General features: G+C 56.8%; 5 protein-coding genes across 5 annotated transcripts; 4 read left to right on the plus strand and 1 right to left on the minus strand.

The window, feature by feature from the left end:
* Positions 1 to 28: 28 nt before the first annotated feature.
* ATEG_09338 (COP9 signalosome complex subunit 6) lies at positions 29 to 1,299 on the minus strand (the record flags this gene model as incomplete). Its single annotated transcript, XM_001217959.1, has 2 exons — positions 29 to 723; positions 783 to 1,299. 2 exons carry the CDS (start codon positions 1,297 to 1,299, stop codon positions 29 to 31), a joined length of 1,212 nt encoding a protein of 403 aa, XP_001217960.1.
* A 513-nt stretch (positions 1,300 to 1,812) lies between these two features.
* Positions 1,813 to 3,020, plus strand: ATEG_09339 (uncharacterized protein; the record flags this gene model as incomplete). The annotated part of the gene is made up of 2 exons (XM_001217960.1): positions 1,813 to 2,669; positions 2,816 to 3,020. The coding sequence occupies 2 exons, from the start codon at positions 1,813 to 1,815 to the stop codon at positions 3,018 to 3,020; spliced, it is 1,062 nt and encodes a 353-aa protein (XP_001217961.1).
* Positions 3,021 to 3,706: 686 nt separating this feature from the next.
* ATEG_09340 (DNA-directed RNA polymerase III subunit C31) lies at positions 3,707 to 4,431 on the plus strand (the record flags this gene model as incomplete). The annotated part of the gene is made up of 2 exons (XM_001217961.1): positions 3,707 to 3,974; positions 4,046 to 4,431. The coding sequence occupies 2 exons, from the start codon at positions 3,707 to 3,709 to the stop codon at positions 4,429 to 4,431; spliced, it is 654 nt and encodes a 217-aa protein (XP_001217962.1).
* A 578-nt stretch (positions 4,432 to 5,009) lies between these two features.
* On the plus strand, positions 5,010 to 8,124 carry tah18 (NAPDH-dependent diflavin reductase; the record flags this gene model as incomplete). The annotated part of the gene is made up of 7 exons (XM_001217962.1): positions 5,010 to 5,092; positions 5,149 to 5,247; positions 5,302 to 6,764; positions 6,998 to 7,064; positions 7,217 to 7,262; positions 7,332 to 7,989; positions 8,042 to 8,124. 7 exons carry the CDS (start codon positions 5,010 to 5,012, stop codon positions 8,122 to 8,124), a joined length of 2,499 nt encoding a protein of 832 aa, XP_001217963.1.
* Positions 8,125 to 10,936: 2,812 nt separating this feature from the next.
* On the plus strand, positions 10,937 to 12,907 carry ATEG_09342 (uncharacterized protein; the record flags this gene model as incomplete). The annotated part of the gene is made up of 1 exon (XM_001217963.1): positions 10,937 to 12,907. The coding sequence occupies one exon, from the start codon at positions 10,937 to 10,939 to the stop codon at positions 12,905 to 12,907; it is 1,971 nt and encodes a 656-aa protein (XP_001217964.1).
* Between the last annotated feature and the right edge of the window lie 513 nt (positions 12,908 to 13,420).

The raw sequence follows: 13,420 nt of genomic DNA on the forward strand, positions 1-13,420 counted from the left end.
CAGGACCTCCGCTGAGAAGGCGCTCTGTTCAGGCGGCGTGAGCAGGGACAGATGAGACAGCAGCGCGTTGATGTTCCGCAGGATAGGGTGCGAGAGCGTCGCCTTTGCGGCTCCTCTGTTTGCCTCGGAAGCTATACTCGACAGATACGATTTGATCAATGAGATGCGGGACTCCAGCGTGCGAATAGCGTTTAAGCGGGTGTTGAGGCTGGCCATCACTGCAACACATGTTAACAATAATGCGACGTGGGGAGGGACTCGGCAGCGTACGTTCTTCTTCCTCGGGCGAATAAACAACAGTCTCAGCCGACGGCTCCTTGGCGTCTTTCTTCTCGACCTGGGACAGCGCGCCTCCTGTTCGGGCGGTCCGCGCCACCGTATCCATGCCGATCATCTCAGCCTCCCCGGTCTCGACAAAATACGGGATCTCGCGGAAGCGAATGTTGAGCGACTGCTCCTCACCGTCAACCTGCATCGCCTTGCCGTTCTCAGACGCATGTTCGCCTTCGTACACACTCTCGTACACGGTCAATGGGAGCTTGGCGCCGTTCGTCGATGCCCCGTGCACCTGCGATGGGTGGAATGCGAGAAACACGGCGGACTCGTTGTAGTCTTGCAGGATCTGGCGGTGGATGGGGAGGTGGTCGGTGTTCGGGCCGGACGGCGGCGCAGTCGTCCACCAGCCGACCAGGTCGAGCGCTGGGGCCTTGTGGACGTCCTTGACTGCGGTTCTCTGTCGTTAGTGGTGAAGGTATCAAGAGGGTGATTGGAGCTACACGTACGCTGCTTGACTCGCTCGGTGAACCATTCGTGGAGGATCTGGACCTCGCCGTTTGGGCCTTCCGTGAGGACGCACTCGAAGGCGTGTTCAAGGGTGATTGTCCGGCCGTCTTGTTGGCCGAGCAGGGCGCCGGCTATTGGGCCTCGTTGTGATCGTGCCGCATGGCGGGTGATGTGGTCGGAGATGGTGAGGAGGACGAGGGGGTGCAGCTGGATGTGGAGTCCAGAGTCTGACGTTTTCTGGGACAGGAGAGACCTTGGTTCTGCCATTTTCGGGGGTATGTTGTATGTGTCAAGAGAGATTGGGAAAGGATAGAGGATGGAGGGCTTCTTGGAGGTGATGATCGTGTCGAAGGATGACGGGGTGTTTGTTGGGTTTGCATTGCCGAGCGGTAAGCTTTCCCCGCGGCCTTCCAGAACAACATCGCGATCGCCCCAATCTCTCAGCTTCACTCCCGTCAGATCGCTGTGTACGCCAACATGACGGTTCCATCCACGTACGACGAGGTCGCTCGTCATCTGCAGCAGGTTTACTGCGACCCCTCGATCCGCTTGGATCTCACCCTTCTCGACAAGCTCAAACTAGAGCTCACCGAAACTACCGATCGCAAAGTCCCCGCAACGCTCTTGACGCTGATCTCCCAGCTTCTTCCGGTGCTCCAGGAGGACCCCACGCCCGTCACGACGCTCGGCACTAAAGCGACCACATACTTCACCTTCTCCGAACTTCGCTCCATCGACCCTCCTATCGACTTCATCGCCGGTTTCAAGGCGCCCTCGCCACCCATCAATCTGCTCGCTTTATCCCTCCTGCGAAAAGCAGGCTACGCGCCTAGCGACGCCGCCATAGTCGCGGGGGACTCAGATCTGGTTGTCTCGCTCGTGGAACTCTGGCTGTCAACGTCCTCTACGGCTGTCGCACAGGCTGCTCTGGACGCTATCTGGGCGCTTCTGGAAATCGACTTGGCCAGTCCTCTGGAGAATGGGGGTTCTAGCCAGGAAGACGAGGAGGCATCTGGAGGTCAGGGGCTGATGTGGAGGAGGTTCTTCTCCGACAAGGATGTCTATGGCAGACTATTCGCTCTCTGCTGTTTGAACGACGACTCGCCGGGAAGTCTTCCAAAGCGTGAAAAGACGGTGGCGCAAGGCCGACTGATGGGATTTCTGGTGAAGGCAGGCCGTCTACGCTGGGATTTGATATCTCGCTCTCAGGTTCCTGAGGTGGAGGCGAGATACAAGTGTAGCAGTTTGCTACAGTTCGCGGCGCGTGAGATGGTTGATAAAGCCGATGTGCTTATGCACATGACGCTGTTGAACTTCTTCCACGACCTTTTGGAGATTGACGCTCCAGGCTTGACTTCGCGCAGTTGTGTCCAGTCAGCATCCACCTTTTCGTCGCCCGCTCTGGACTTCCTTATCTCGCATAACGTGCACTCGTCCCTTCTGGAGTCATATCTAGATGATTCTCGGCTAGATCCGGTGGATTTAAGCTACCTATCTGGCCCGATAATGGCTTATGTCGCTCAGTACGCGGAGTTGTATCCCAACCATTTCCTGCAAAATGCGCAGAATCTGCTCGAGCGGATCCTCTCCCGGATTGCTTCGTCCCTGGCCATCTCGTCCGCTCAATGGGCACATGGACCTGTTCCCACCGGGCAGCTGAATGTGCTCTCCTGTCTTCCCCGAGTCTTGCTAGTTGAAGCTACGAAACACGGTCTGAACCCCGTGCTTGCCATTCCTACTTCCCCTCCCAGCAAGGAGGCTTTTGACGCGCTCGGGAAGATCCTCCATGGCCCGCCAAAACCGGAAGATGGCAATGCGATGGGGCTAAACACTTCTGGCCAGGCGCCCACGGACTGGCATAAAGAAGCTGCGGCCGCGCGAGTCATGTACTTTCTGTATCTGAATCACCACCCCACCCTCTGGACGGATGTCGTTGCGACGGCTGATATACTGGCGATGAAGGACATATCTCTCGCGGCCATCTCGTTTACAAAAGCTGTCGTTACAGCTAATTGGCAGACGCTGTCTGGAGACGTGACCTCGTCGGTCCCAGGGACATCCCGATACCAGCTCCCCACAGAAGAAAGTCTGGGAAGGCTGTCGCCATCTGCGCAAGGAGTACTTCCCTCCACGGGGGTGTGGGCCGTGCTCACTCCTCCAGCGTTGACCGTGTTGTTGCCCTACTTGTTCAAGGCGCCACGTTCATCGGCCGAGTTTGCGGGCGGTGGAGCGGGTGATGTGCAGAACACAGCCTGGAAGATCGCCACCGCGAAGTACGAAGTGTTGGTATCTCTATACGAGCATCTACAGAGAGTGGGCGGTGAAATGGAAGGCTTCGAAGATATAGTTCGGACACTCGCGCAGCGGGTGAATGAAGGACCGTTGGGAAATGTCTCACAAACAGGCAGTCGGGTGGAGGCGATCGGATTATAGGTTCAGTAATTGCACAAATCTTTAGACGAATACCATTTGATTAATATTCAGTCTATGCATTTGCTCTGTAGCAGGAGTCCGGAGTAAATAATGCGGCTTGGAAGCCCTAATAATTTGCCCTGTGAAGGCGGTGAGCCGCCATTGCGGCGGAAATTTTTTTCTCGTCCAACTCCACCTCCCATCGTGATTCACGCATCAGAGTCAACAATACCCATTATTCGTCTTTTTACGCGCCGGAGGGAGCTTCTTGAGTGAATAGGGTACATACAGAACCGTCTTACAAATCCATACCCCCATCCTAAATCCACCCATGTCCCGATTCGCCGCAAAGAAAGGCCGTAAGCTGCCTGGTGCAGAATTCACTTGGGACGCCGACCCCGACGGGGAGCCCGACACCGCGCCTACACCTCTCTTCCCTGTATGTCCCCTAGACGAGGCTTTATTGCCCTCGTGACATTCCTCCCTTCGATCCACTCCTCACAACAACATCATGGCTCACCTCTACCCGCAGAAATACACCGTCCCCCGCGCCAGACCGTTAACCGCCCGCGAACAAATACAAGTCGACCTGTACCGCCAGCTGCGCGAACGCTTCCACGATGGCCCGTACTACTCCGTGCTCAAGAGCGACTCGTCCAGCGCCAAGAAGGACAGCTCTGCGCGCGCCGAGTTCGATCCCTTCCACGGCATGCCCTCGTACTCGGGCAGGTATCAGAAGAAGCGGCGGGCGGCGCCGAACCTGAAAGGCCGGCCGTACGGTACGTCTACGTTCTGCGTTGTTGCAGGTCGGGCGGGGATAGATTGTGCTAATTGGCGTGCCGTCCTGCAGTGATGAAGTTCTTCCCGCGCGACGACTTGTGGCGGACGATCCAGCCAAGCTATAAGCCCGGTTCGACGTTGGATGGGTTTGTGGCGCAGGGCCCGCGGACGGGGGTCAAGCGTGGGTTCGAGCTGGACGATGACGAGGACGAGGAGGAGGATGCGAAGCGGGCGCGGGGCGATGGGGATGAGGATGATGCGGAGGGCGCCGCGGACGATGCGCTGGATGGAGACGAGGACCAGGAGGAGGAGATTGTGGACGATGACTTTGAGGAAGATGACGATGAGATGGGCGGGGACTACAATGCGGAGCAGTACTTTGATGGCGGCGAGGATGACTTTGGGGACGATGGGTTTGGGGATGGCGGCGGCGGCGGTGACGAAGATACGTACTAGGCTTGCTCTACGGAGGAGTTCTATGTTTGAGATACCCTTGTGTTGTTTGATCTGACTTTCTGAGCGGTTGCATCTGAGCGGAATGAGATCTGTTTACTGAATGGCGTATGGAATGGACATCGATCGTATGCTTGTACCTGTGCGACGTCTAGATTGATATACTGGATGCGGCCTCAGGCACGAAGATGACGTCATCCCGAACCGGAGCACAAACTTTCTGGCCCATCAAAAGCCCCGCGGAGCGTTGTGAAGCTTGCAAATGCATGGGCAGAATGGCTGACTCTCAGGCCCCCGGACTCCAGAAACGGTCTGCCCTGGTGCTCTATGGCTCAGAGACGGGCAATGCCCAGGAGGTGGCCGAGGAGCTGGGTGCGCTGGCCGAGCGCCTGCGATTCGTGACTCATGTGTCGGAGATGGACCACGCGCGGCTGGTGTGTTTGCTTTGTTCGCTCTGCGATTGGAGTATGATGCTGACTGCATGGTAGGAGTCGCTGCAATCGTATACGATCGTGATCTTTGCGCTGTCGACCACCGGCCAGGGCGATCTGCCTGCGAACGCGCGGGCGTTCTGGCGGTCTATGCTTTTGAAAAAGCTCCCGCCGACATTGCTAAGTGGGGTCCGGTTTGCGTCGTTTGGGTTGGGTGATAGCTCTTATCCCAAGTAAGTGGAGCGAGATGAGATGGAGGTATTGTTATTCTATAATCTAACACGCACAGGTTCAATTGGGCGGCGCGGAAGTTGTATAAACGCCTGCGGCAGTTGGGCGCAACAGAGATATACCCCTGCGGGGAAGCCGACCAGCAACATGCAGAGGGGTACGTCCGATCCCTGCGCGAGAAGACTACGTCTGTTTACTGACTATTACGCAGACTGGAAGGGACTTTTATCCCGTGGATGACAGACTTTCGCAAACACCTCCTGGAACAATACCCGCTGCCGCCAGGGCAAGATCCGATACCGGACGATGTGCAACTACCACCCAAATGGGTTCTCAAGCTGCAAGACGAAGACTCGCCAGCTCAGACGGAACACTCTGTTCCCGGAACGCACGAGGAGACAAATGCAGGGGACGTCCGTCCAGCGCGAATGGACCATGACTATCGTCCTATTCCAGATACCTTGACGGCGACCCTGGTAGAGAACAAGCGCATGACACCACCTAAGCACTGGCAGGATGTGCGCCATATCACCCTGACCGTTCCCGATGCGGTGGACTACGTCCCGGGTGACATGATTTCGATCACGCCGAAGAACTTCCAGGACGACGTCGACGCCCTCATCCAGATGATGGGGTGGGAGGACCAGGCAGACCGCCTCCTAAGGCTGGTCCCTAATGAGAGTGTTTATACTGTGGAAGATGCTCATACACCTCCCATCCACAGCCTGGAGTCATACCCCAGACTAACACTACGTGCCCTGCTGATGGACTACCTGGACATCCGAGCCATCCCGCGCCGGGCCTTCTTCTCCGCCATCGCCCACTACACGAACGACGAAATGCACAAGGAGCGGCTGCTAGAGTTCACCAACCCGGAATTCGTCGACGAGTTCTGGGACTACACGACCCGCCCGCGACGGAGCATCCTGGAAGTCCTGCACGAGTTCGACTCGGTCAAGATCCCCTGGCAGCACGCCGCGACGGTGTTCCCCGTCATGCGCGGGCGACAGTTCAGCATCGCCAGCGGCGGCGAGCTGAAGCGGACCGCCGAGGGGGGCGCGCGGTTCGAGCTCCTCATCGCGATCGTCAAGTACCGCACCGTCATTCGGCGCATCCGCGAGGGCGTCTGCACAAAGTATCTTGCGGCACTGCGGCCGGGTAGCACCCTGCGCGTGCAGCTACAGCGCGGCGGGCTCAATTCCTCCGTCAGTCAGCTCACAGGTCCCACCGTGTTGATCGGGCCTGGGACGGGCGTGGCACCGCTGCGGTCGATGCTCTGGGAGAAGGCCGAGATTGTCAAGAACTATAAGGCGCAGCATGCCGGGGCCGAGCCCTCGATCGGGCCCGCGGTTCTTGTCTACGGGGGCCGCAATCGGGCGGCGGATTTCTTCTTCGAGGACGAGTGGAAGGAGCTCGCCGGGCTGATAAAGTTGCAGGTCTTGACGGCATTTTCGCGGGATCAGGAGCACAAGGTCTACGTGCAGAATGTGATCCGGGAGAATCAGGAACTCTTTAACAAGGTTCTGCACGAGATGTCGGGATCGGCGTATGTCTGCGGTTCGTCCGGGCGCATGCCGGAGGCGGTTCGGGAGGCGCTCATCGATGTGTTCCAAAACGGGGCAGCGAGTGACGCCGATCGGACGGAGCGAGACGAGGCGGAGGAGTATTTATTGGGTATGGAGAAGATCGGACGATACAAGCAGGAGACGTGGTGAGGCTGTCACATGTGATGAATTCGCTTGGAGCTTTCGTAATACTAGCTCTGGGCACGCATGATGCACGAGATATAGAGTAGATCTGCGACGATATATGACTTGACTTATACCTCTTCCGCCAGTCCGCGCCATAATACTCACTGTTATGCTCTCTCGTATGATGCCAACGTGGTGCTCACATAGCCTACTAAGCGGTAACCTCGGTTGGAAGCGGAGGAGCAGTTGGCCTTGGGTGCTCGTCGGCCCGCATCGCTATTAGGTAAGCGGCGCTCTCCCGCGGGCGTTCTTCTGCTCCGACAGACGGAGTCGGCTCTCGACCTATTTACCATTCCCCTGCTCTACCCGCGGTCTCGTTCTGTCCCTCTATTCACCCCATTGATTGACCACATTTGAATCTCACACAATGGCCAGCGGCTTGCGAATTCTCGTGCCCGTCAAGCGGGTGATTGACTATGCGGTGCGTTTTAGCTTGTGACTCCCTAGCACCTCGGAGCCGGCACGACGAGACTAACACCCGGCACCGCAGATGAAACCGCGGATCAACAAGGCGCAGACGGGCGTCGAAACGACCGGGATGAAGTTCTCGCTGAACCCGTTCGACGAGCTCTCGATCGAGGAGGCGGTGCGGCTGCGCGAGCGCAAGGACAGCCCCGTCAAGGTGGAGAACATCCTGGCGCTGTCGGCGGGCGGGACCAAGTGCGCGGACACGCTGCGCACGGCGATGGCGATGGGGGCCGACCGGGCGTTCCACGTCGACGTGGGCGAGAAGGACGCCGGCAGCGGCGGGCCGGAGCCGCTGACGGTGGCCAAGATGCTGAAGGCGGTGGTCGAGAAGGAGAACATCAACCTGGTGCTGCTAGGGAAGCAGGCCATTGACGGCGACCAGGGCCAGACGGGCCAGATGCTGGCGGGCTTGCTGGGCTGGCCGCAGGCCACGCAGGCGAGCAAGGTCGACGTCAAGGATGCCGAGGGCACCGTCGAGGTCACGCATGAGGTCGACGGCGGCGTGGAGACGCTCCGCGCGAAGCTGCCCATGGTCATCACGACGGATCTGCGGCTGAACGAGCCGCGGTACGCCAGTCTGCCTAACATCATGAAGGCGAAGAAGAAGCCGCTGGAGAAGAAGACGCTGGCGGATTTTGGCGTCGAGGATCAGAGACGTCTGAAGACGCTGAAGGTTACTGGTGAGTGCGGGCTTATTCTTATATCGGAGAGTGTGTGTGCTGACGGTTGTAGAACCCCCGGCGCGACAGGGCGGAGGCAAGGTCGAGGACGTGGATGGCCTGATCTCCAAGCTGAAGGAGCTTGGTGCCCTGTGAGGGAGCCATTGGTGAATATTTGCTTGTGTATGTTTACGATTAGACCCAGTCTGCTGTCGTGTCGGTAGATATGTGATCATGGATGTTTTTACATTGCCCGGGCCCTCGGGGTCCTCCCTGAGGAATGTATATCTACGGAGTACGGTGTACAGAGTATCGTAGGTTCGGACTTCGCCCGTAGATCAATGTATGTTAGTCCCCTTCGAGATGATTCTAGTGCGAACCGGTCTCGACGAATGGATAGATGATGGATAGGAATCGACAGGTAACATCTTGCCACGAACCTAGCCTGGTGGCACCGCTAGCCGGTCTCGTGGGAACGGTGCTCCTGACGAGAGACCTTAGCCAGTCGACACGCGTATGAACGAGACTACTAGTTACATATGAGAGATCGAGTGGCTACGGGGAAGTGAGTGTCTATACCCTGTCCGGGACGTCTACGATGCGTACGGAGTACATACATGACTCGACGTTGGGGGTGGTGAGGCGCTGAACGAGGCTAGATAGCGGTGGATTAATTTATTTGGGTTTCGATGGGATCTAGATCTCGACGATGGAGGTTATTACGATCAACCACAGCCTGAAAGGATGCCTTTTTGATTTGTCGATGCGCGTGTCAGATAGAGAACAGACGGCATTGGTTCATGGCGCTGCGAAGGATTCTGCAGGGGTGTCTGTATGTCAATATCGACAGATTTATCTCGAAGGGCAGTTTATTCGGATATCGAGACGGTCGTCTTTAAGACGTCTTCGTGACAGTCCAACGGGGCTCGTCTCGTGGATGACTGGATTCTCGTGTCTCGAATCTCATATCACATCGAGATACCACCGAGTCATCGTCTGCATAGATCCCTCCATGTGGTGCAGTACATAGTATCTCCTGTCCACTCTGGCCACCTAGCCCAGAGATCGGTCCAGGACGATTCCAAATTCTAATCCGTCGGTTCCATACGCTTCATGTGGACAGGACACGACAGCGTATGGTGTAGTCGGTCACCCGGGCCTACTCTCACAGACTAGATCTTTGACGAACTGGTAGGACAACTCCTCAACAATTCATCATGACGATTGAAATCCGAAGGGGGCACCAGACTGGCTGAAAAAGCTCCGGGACTATCGATGAACTACTGTGCCTTCATGTATCCCTTCCAAACCCTTGGACATGTCATCTCATAGAAGGGGAAATGGAAACCAAGGGGACGATCGGGCCTGGTTTAATTTGATTTGATTGCAGGGGCTCGGCTGTGAAGGATGGAGCCTGGGGGATTGGGTGGGCTCTCCATCTTGGTGGGAGGTGAACAATCCTCGAGGTGGCTGGATTGGAGCTGTCATCTGCGACGGACTTGATACGTCGACCGGCCGAGGGGAATCTGAATCAGGTCTCATGAATGAATGTAGGGATAGAGGGGAGCAGGATCTGCATGGGTCTGGGGGTGTGGTATTCATCGGAGGTTCTTTTGAGCTTAGTTGTGTACAGTATTTGTAGGCGGTTATTGTTATTGTCGTTATTATTGTTGTTGTTGGGGTTCTGGACAGAGATTGTCTGGTTCGGATGATGAAGGATGTTCCAGGTTGATAACAGGTGGAGGCTGCAGATCTATCTTATTGAATAATAATAATAATATTTATAAGACGGAAAGAAAGAACACCATCAACTTATACAACTACAGGATTGTTCTCTGTACAAAGCAATGTTGCCCGAGAGATGAGTGTATCTACTATAATACAGAGTACTACTAGTACGGAGTAAGTATCCGGACGATGACGAGACGACGAGATGCCGATCTGACGCTATGATGTTATCGAGCGGACTCCACGATGAGTGCCGAATCCACTAGTACTAGTCGTAGTCAGGTAGTACAGTATACTGTATGGAGTACAATAATACAAAAATAAAACATATATTTATTTAGTGAAGAAAAAACAATATAGGAATAATAATATAATAGTCAGAAGAATCCCATTCAGCCACATGCGGTGGTATAAGACCGAATGCTTCCGATTGCGCCGTCTTCGGCCGGCTGCTCCTCTCTGTCATTTCTTCTTCATCGTTTCTTCTCTCTTTCTCTCTCTCTCTCTTTCTTCATTCTTTCTCCGTTCTGTATCACTTATGATTGTTACGATCTCACTATAATCCCTAATGCTCTAGTTGCTGGTGATCCCTCATAGTTCAACCCCGTCGTCTCCCTTGAATCCCTGCGCCCTTACGACGCCTATACTACCCTAGATATATTCTATATCGCCCTCATCCTCCTCTCAAACTCGGATCCCATCCGGTCATTCCCCGATTCCGATGCTCCAAGGTCCGTACGTATTAATAGAGTCTTACTCTTCTGCCTGGGCTTTCCCTCCCCGTTCCATGGTTTCCCTTCCGTTGCTCGGATGATTTGATCGCCACTCCACGATGGCGCATGCTGCCCTTCCCCCCCGCCGGTCTCGACCACGGATATCACGGAGGAAGAGACTGTCATGCTGACTGACCTTATATTCGCTCCTCAGGCACTTCCTGATTTCACCGACCCATCCTTGTATATGTCTCCCGTCGCTTCCGTCCGTTTTAACTCGCCCAGCCGCCCATTCCTCCCATCCGAGCGACATTCCAGTGCCTCGCTCGCATTCCTCGCTTGTGCCAGCAACTCCGGCTCTGTCCCGCTTGCTGCCCATTCGTCGCATTAGGGAATCTAGGGCCCGCGCGTCGCTGTTCTCGTCGTGGCTCCCATCGCCGCTACTTTTATAGATCGCGGTGCGCTGCCCGCCTCCAGGACTTCCGTCCTGCGTGAGAATCCCCGCCTAGTGCGTGCACTACGTCATCATGGCCCCCTCCTTCTGGGAACGCACCAAAGGAACCTCCAAGAAAGGATTCGACAAAGCATGGCATACTCTCGACAAACTCGAAGGCCCCGTCAACCGGCTATCCTACCGGGTCGGCGCTGAGGCCTTCTGGCCCATGAATCTCGAACGCGAAAACGAAAAGGCCGCCCGCATCCTCCGCAGCTTCTGCAAGGATGGCTTCTATGCCAACGAAGAGGTCGAGGAGGAAGTCGTCGATAGTCACGGCAAGATCAGTCGTCCCAAGGGGAAACAGCGCGTGCTGAAGAAGATCCCCAGCGAGGTCATCCGCCGTGCCAAGGGTCTCGCCATCTTCACCACGATGCGCACCGGTCTGTGGGTGAGCGGCTCCGGGGGCAGCGGTGTCCTTTTAGGCCGTATTCCCGAAACAGGCGAATGGAGTCCCCCGTCCGGCATCATGATGCACACCGCCGGCGTCGGCTTTCTGGCCGGCGTCGATGTCTACGACTGCGTGCTCGTCATCAACACCTACGAAGCGCTCGAGGCGTTTAAGAAGGTCCGCTGCACGGTAGGCGGAGAGGTCAGCGCCTCCGCCGGCCCGTTCGGCATGGGTGGTGTGCTCGAGTCGGAGGTCCACAAACGCCAGGCCCCCATCTGGACTTATATGAAGAGTCGCGGGCTCTACGCCGGCGTTCAGATCGATGGCACGATTGTCATCGAGCGCACTGACGAGAACGAGCGCTTCTTCGGCGAGCGCATTTCCGTCGTCGACATCCTCGCCGGCAAGGCGAAACACCCTCCCGCTTCCATCAAGACCCTGATTGAAACCGTCAAAGCCGCGCAAGGTGACTCCGATGTGGACGAGAGCTGGGTGATCCCGCCGGGAGAGACCCCCGGCGACATCGATGCGCAGGCACTGTCAAACCAGACATTTGGCATCCCCGCCGCGGACGACCCCGATCCGTACGGCGTCAAGGCCCTCGAAGCAGAGGGCCTCTTCATCCGGGAGGCCGGCACCAAGACGCGGCCCCCGATAGAAACCTTCGAATTCAGACCCAACCCCAGCAGCCCGGTGTACGCGACTTTCCGCCGTAGTGTCGACAGCTCCCCACGCAACAGCTGGCGACACAGCGTGCAAAGCTACGTCAGCATGGACCGCGGCACGCAAACCGACGACGGTCCGATGACCGCCCCAACATCCATCAGCCGTGCTTCCTCGCGAAGCAACCGCGACTTTACGATCAACCCCTGGGACAATGAAGACAGTCGCTGGGAAACCGTCATTCCCGAGCGCAAAGAGAGCTACGTTTCGGGCCATGACGCCGGCGCGGACGACGCACTCGGCTACGACGACTACGAAGACGTCGAGATCCACGAAATCAGCAGCGCCCGCGTCTCGAAACGCGACAGCGCCGGCAGCTCTGCATCGCCGGTCTCCACGGACCACCCGGCCAGCGCCTTCGAACCGAAGCGTCAGTCGCCCACCTTCACCCGGGCCCGACTGGTCACCATCCCCAAGCGCACGCCTCCCGCTCTCCCGCCGCGCAACCCCCAGCGTCCAATCGATACCTCCACTCCCGTCTCCCCTGTCTCCCCTGTCTCAGTCCCTTCCTCCCCCGCCGCGGAACGGTCGAATTCCAGGGCCGACGCTCTCGCCGAGCTCCCCCTCCACCCTGAGAACGAGACTAGCGCCTCGTCGGCAGAGGACGCCCCCAAGGCCGCTGCAGAAAAGGACGAGTTCCACTCGATATCGAGCGCGCATTCGTCCGACTCCGAGTCGGACACCGATCTCAGCACGAAAGAACACACCTCTGTGTCGGACGCCGTGCCGCCCCATGCCGGGACGGACGCCGCAGTTGGCACCGAGACGCCCCCCTCCAAGGCGGAAGAGACGCCTTCCGAACAGACGAAGCCCGAGCTCGAAGCCGAGCAAGCAAAGCCCGTCGCAGACCGCGAGAACGCCCACGCCGCTGTGGAGCCTCAACCTGCATGATCGCATTCTTCCCTCTTCTCATGAACATTGTTGCATTCCTTTCCTACTGCATTCTCTCTTCTGTATATAGTCTTCTGATGTATGTTTGTCTATTATTTGTACATGTGGCGACCGACTCGAACGCAGCCGACATAGCATTGTTCGGCTGTCCGTCTTGCGGTCAATGCTTTCGTTCAGCGAGTTGGCGTGGGGTGGGTTTGGAACTTTGGATACGGTATACCTGGGCGTCTTTCGGTTTGGACAGAGTCTCGGGCTGGGGCTGTATAGGATGTATATGATGTGGATTAATACGTTATATCCTGTCGAATGAATCATTATGAATGCGAAGTGCGAAGTGCGGTTAAGCGATGTTGAGAACTCCGTGCGGAATCTCTGTCGAGTATAGTACCTATGGTCGGCGAGAAAATCATAGTAATAACGACCGAACCATCACAAGCTCCAACTGCCCCGTTGGCCTCCATCAACCTCCATTTGCACCTGAATTGGTACGAGTAATCGCCAGTCCACCTCTCC

The sequence above is a fragment of the Aspergillus terreus genome, genomic scaffold (assembly GCF_000149615.1).
Source record: "Aspergillus terreus NIH2624 scaffold_14 genomic scaffold, whole genome shotgun sequence".
NCBI lineage: Eukaryota > Fungi > Ascomycota > Eurotiomycetes > Eurotiales > Aspergillaceae > Aspergillus > Aspergillus terreus.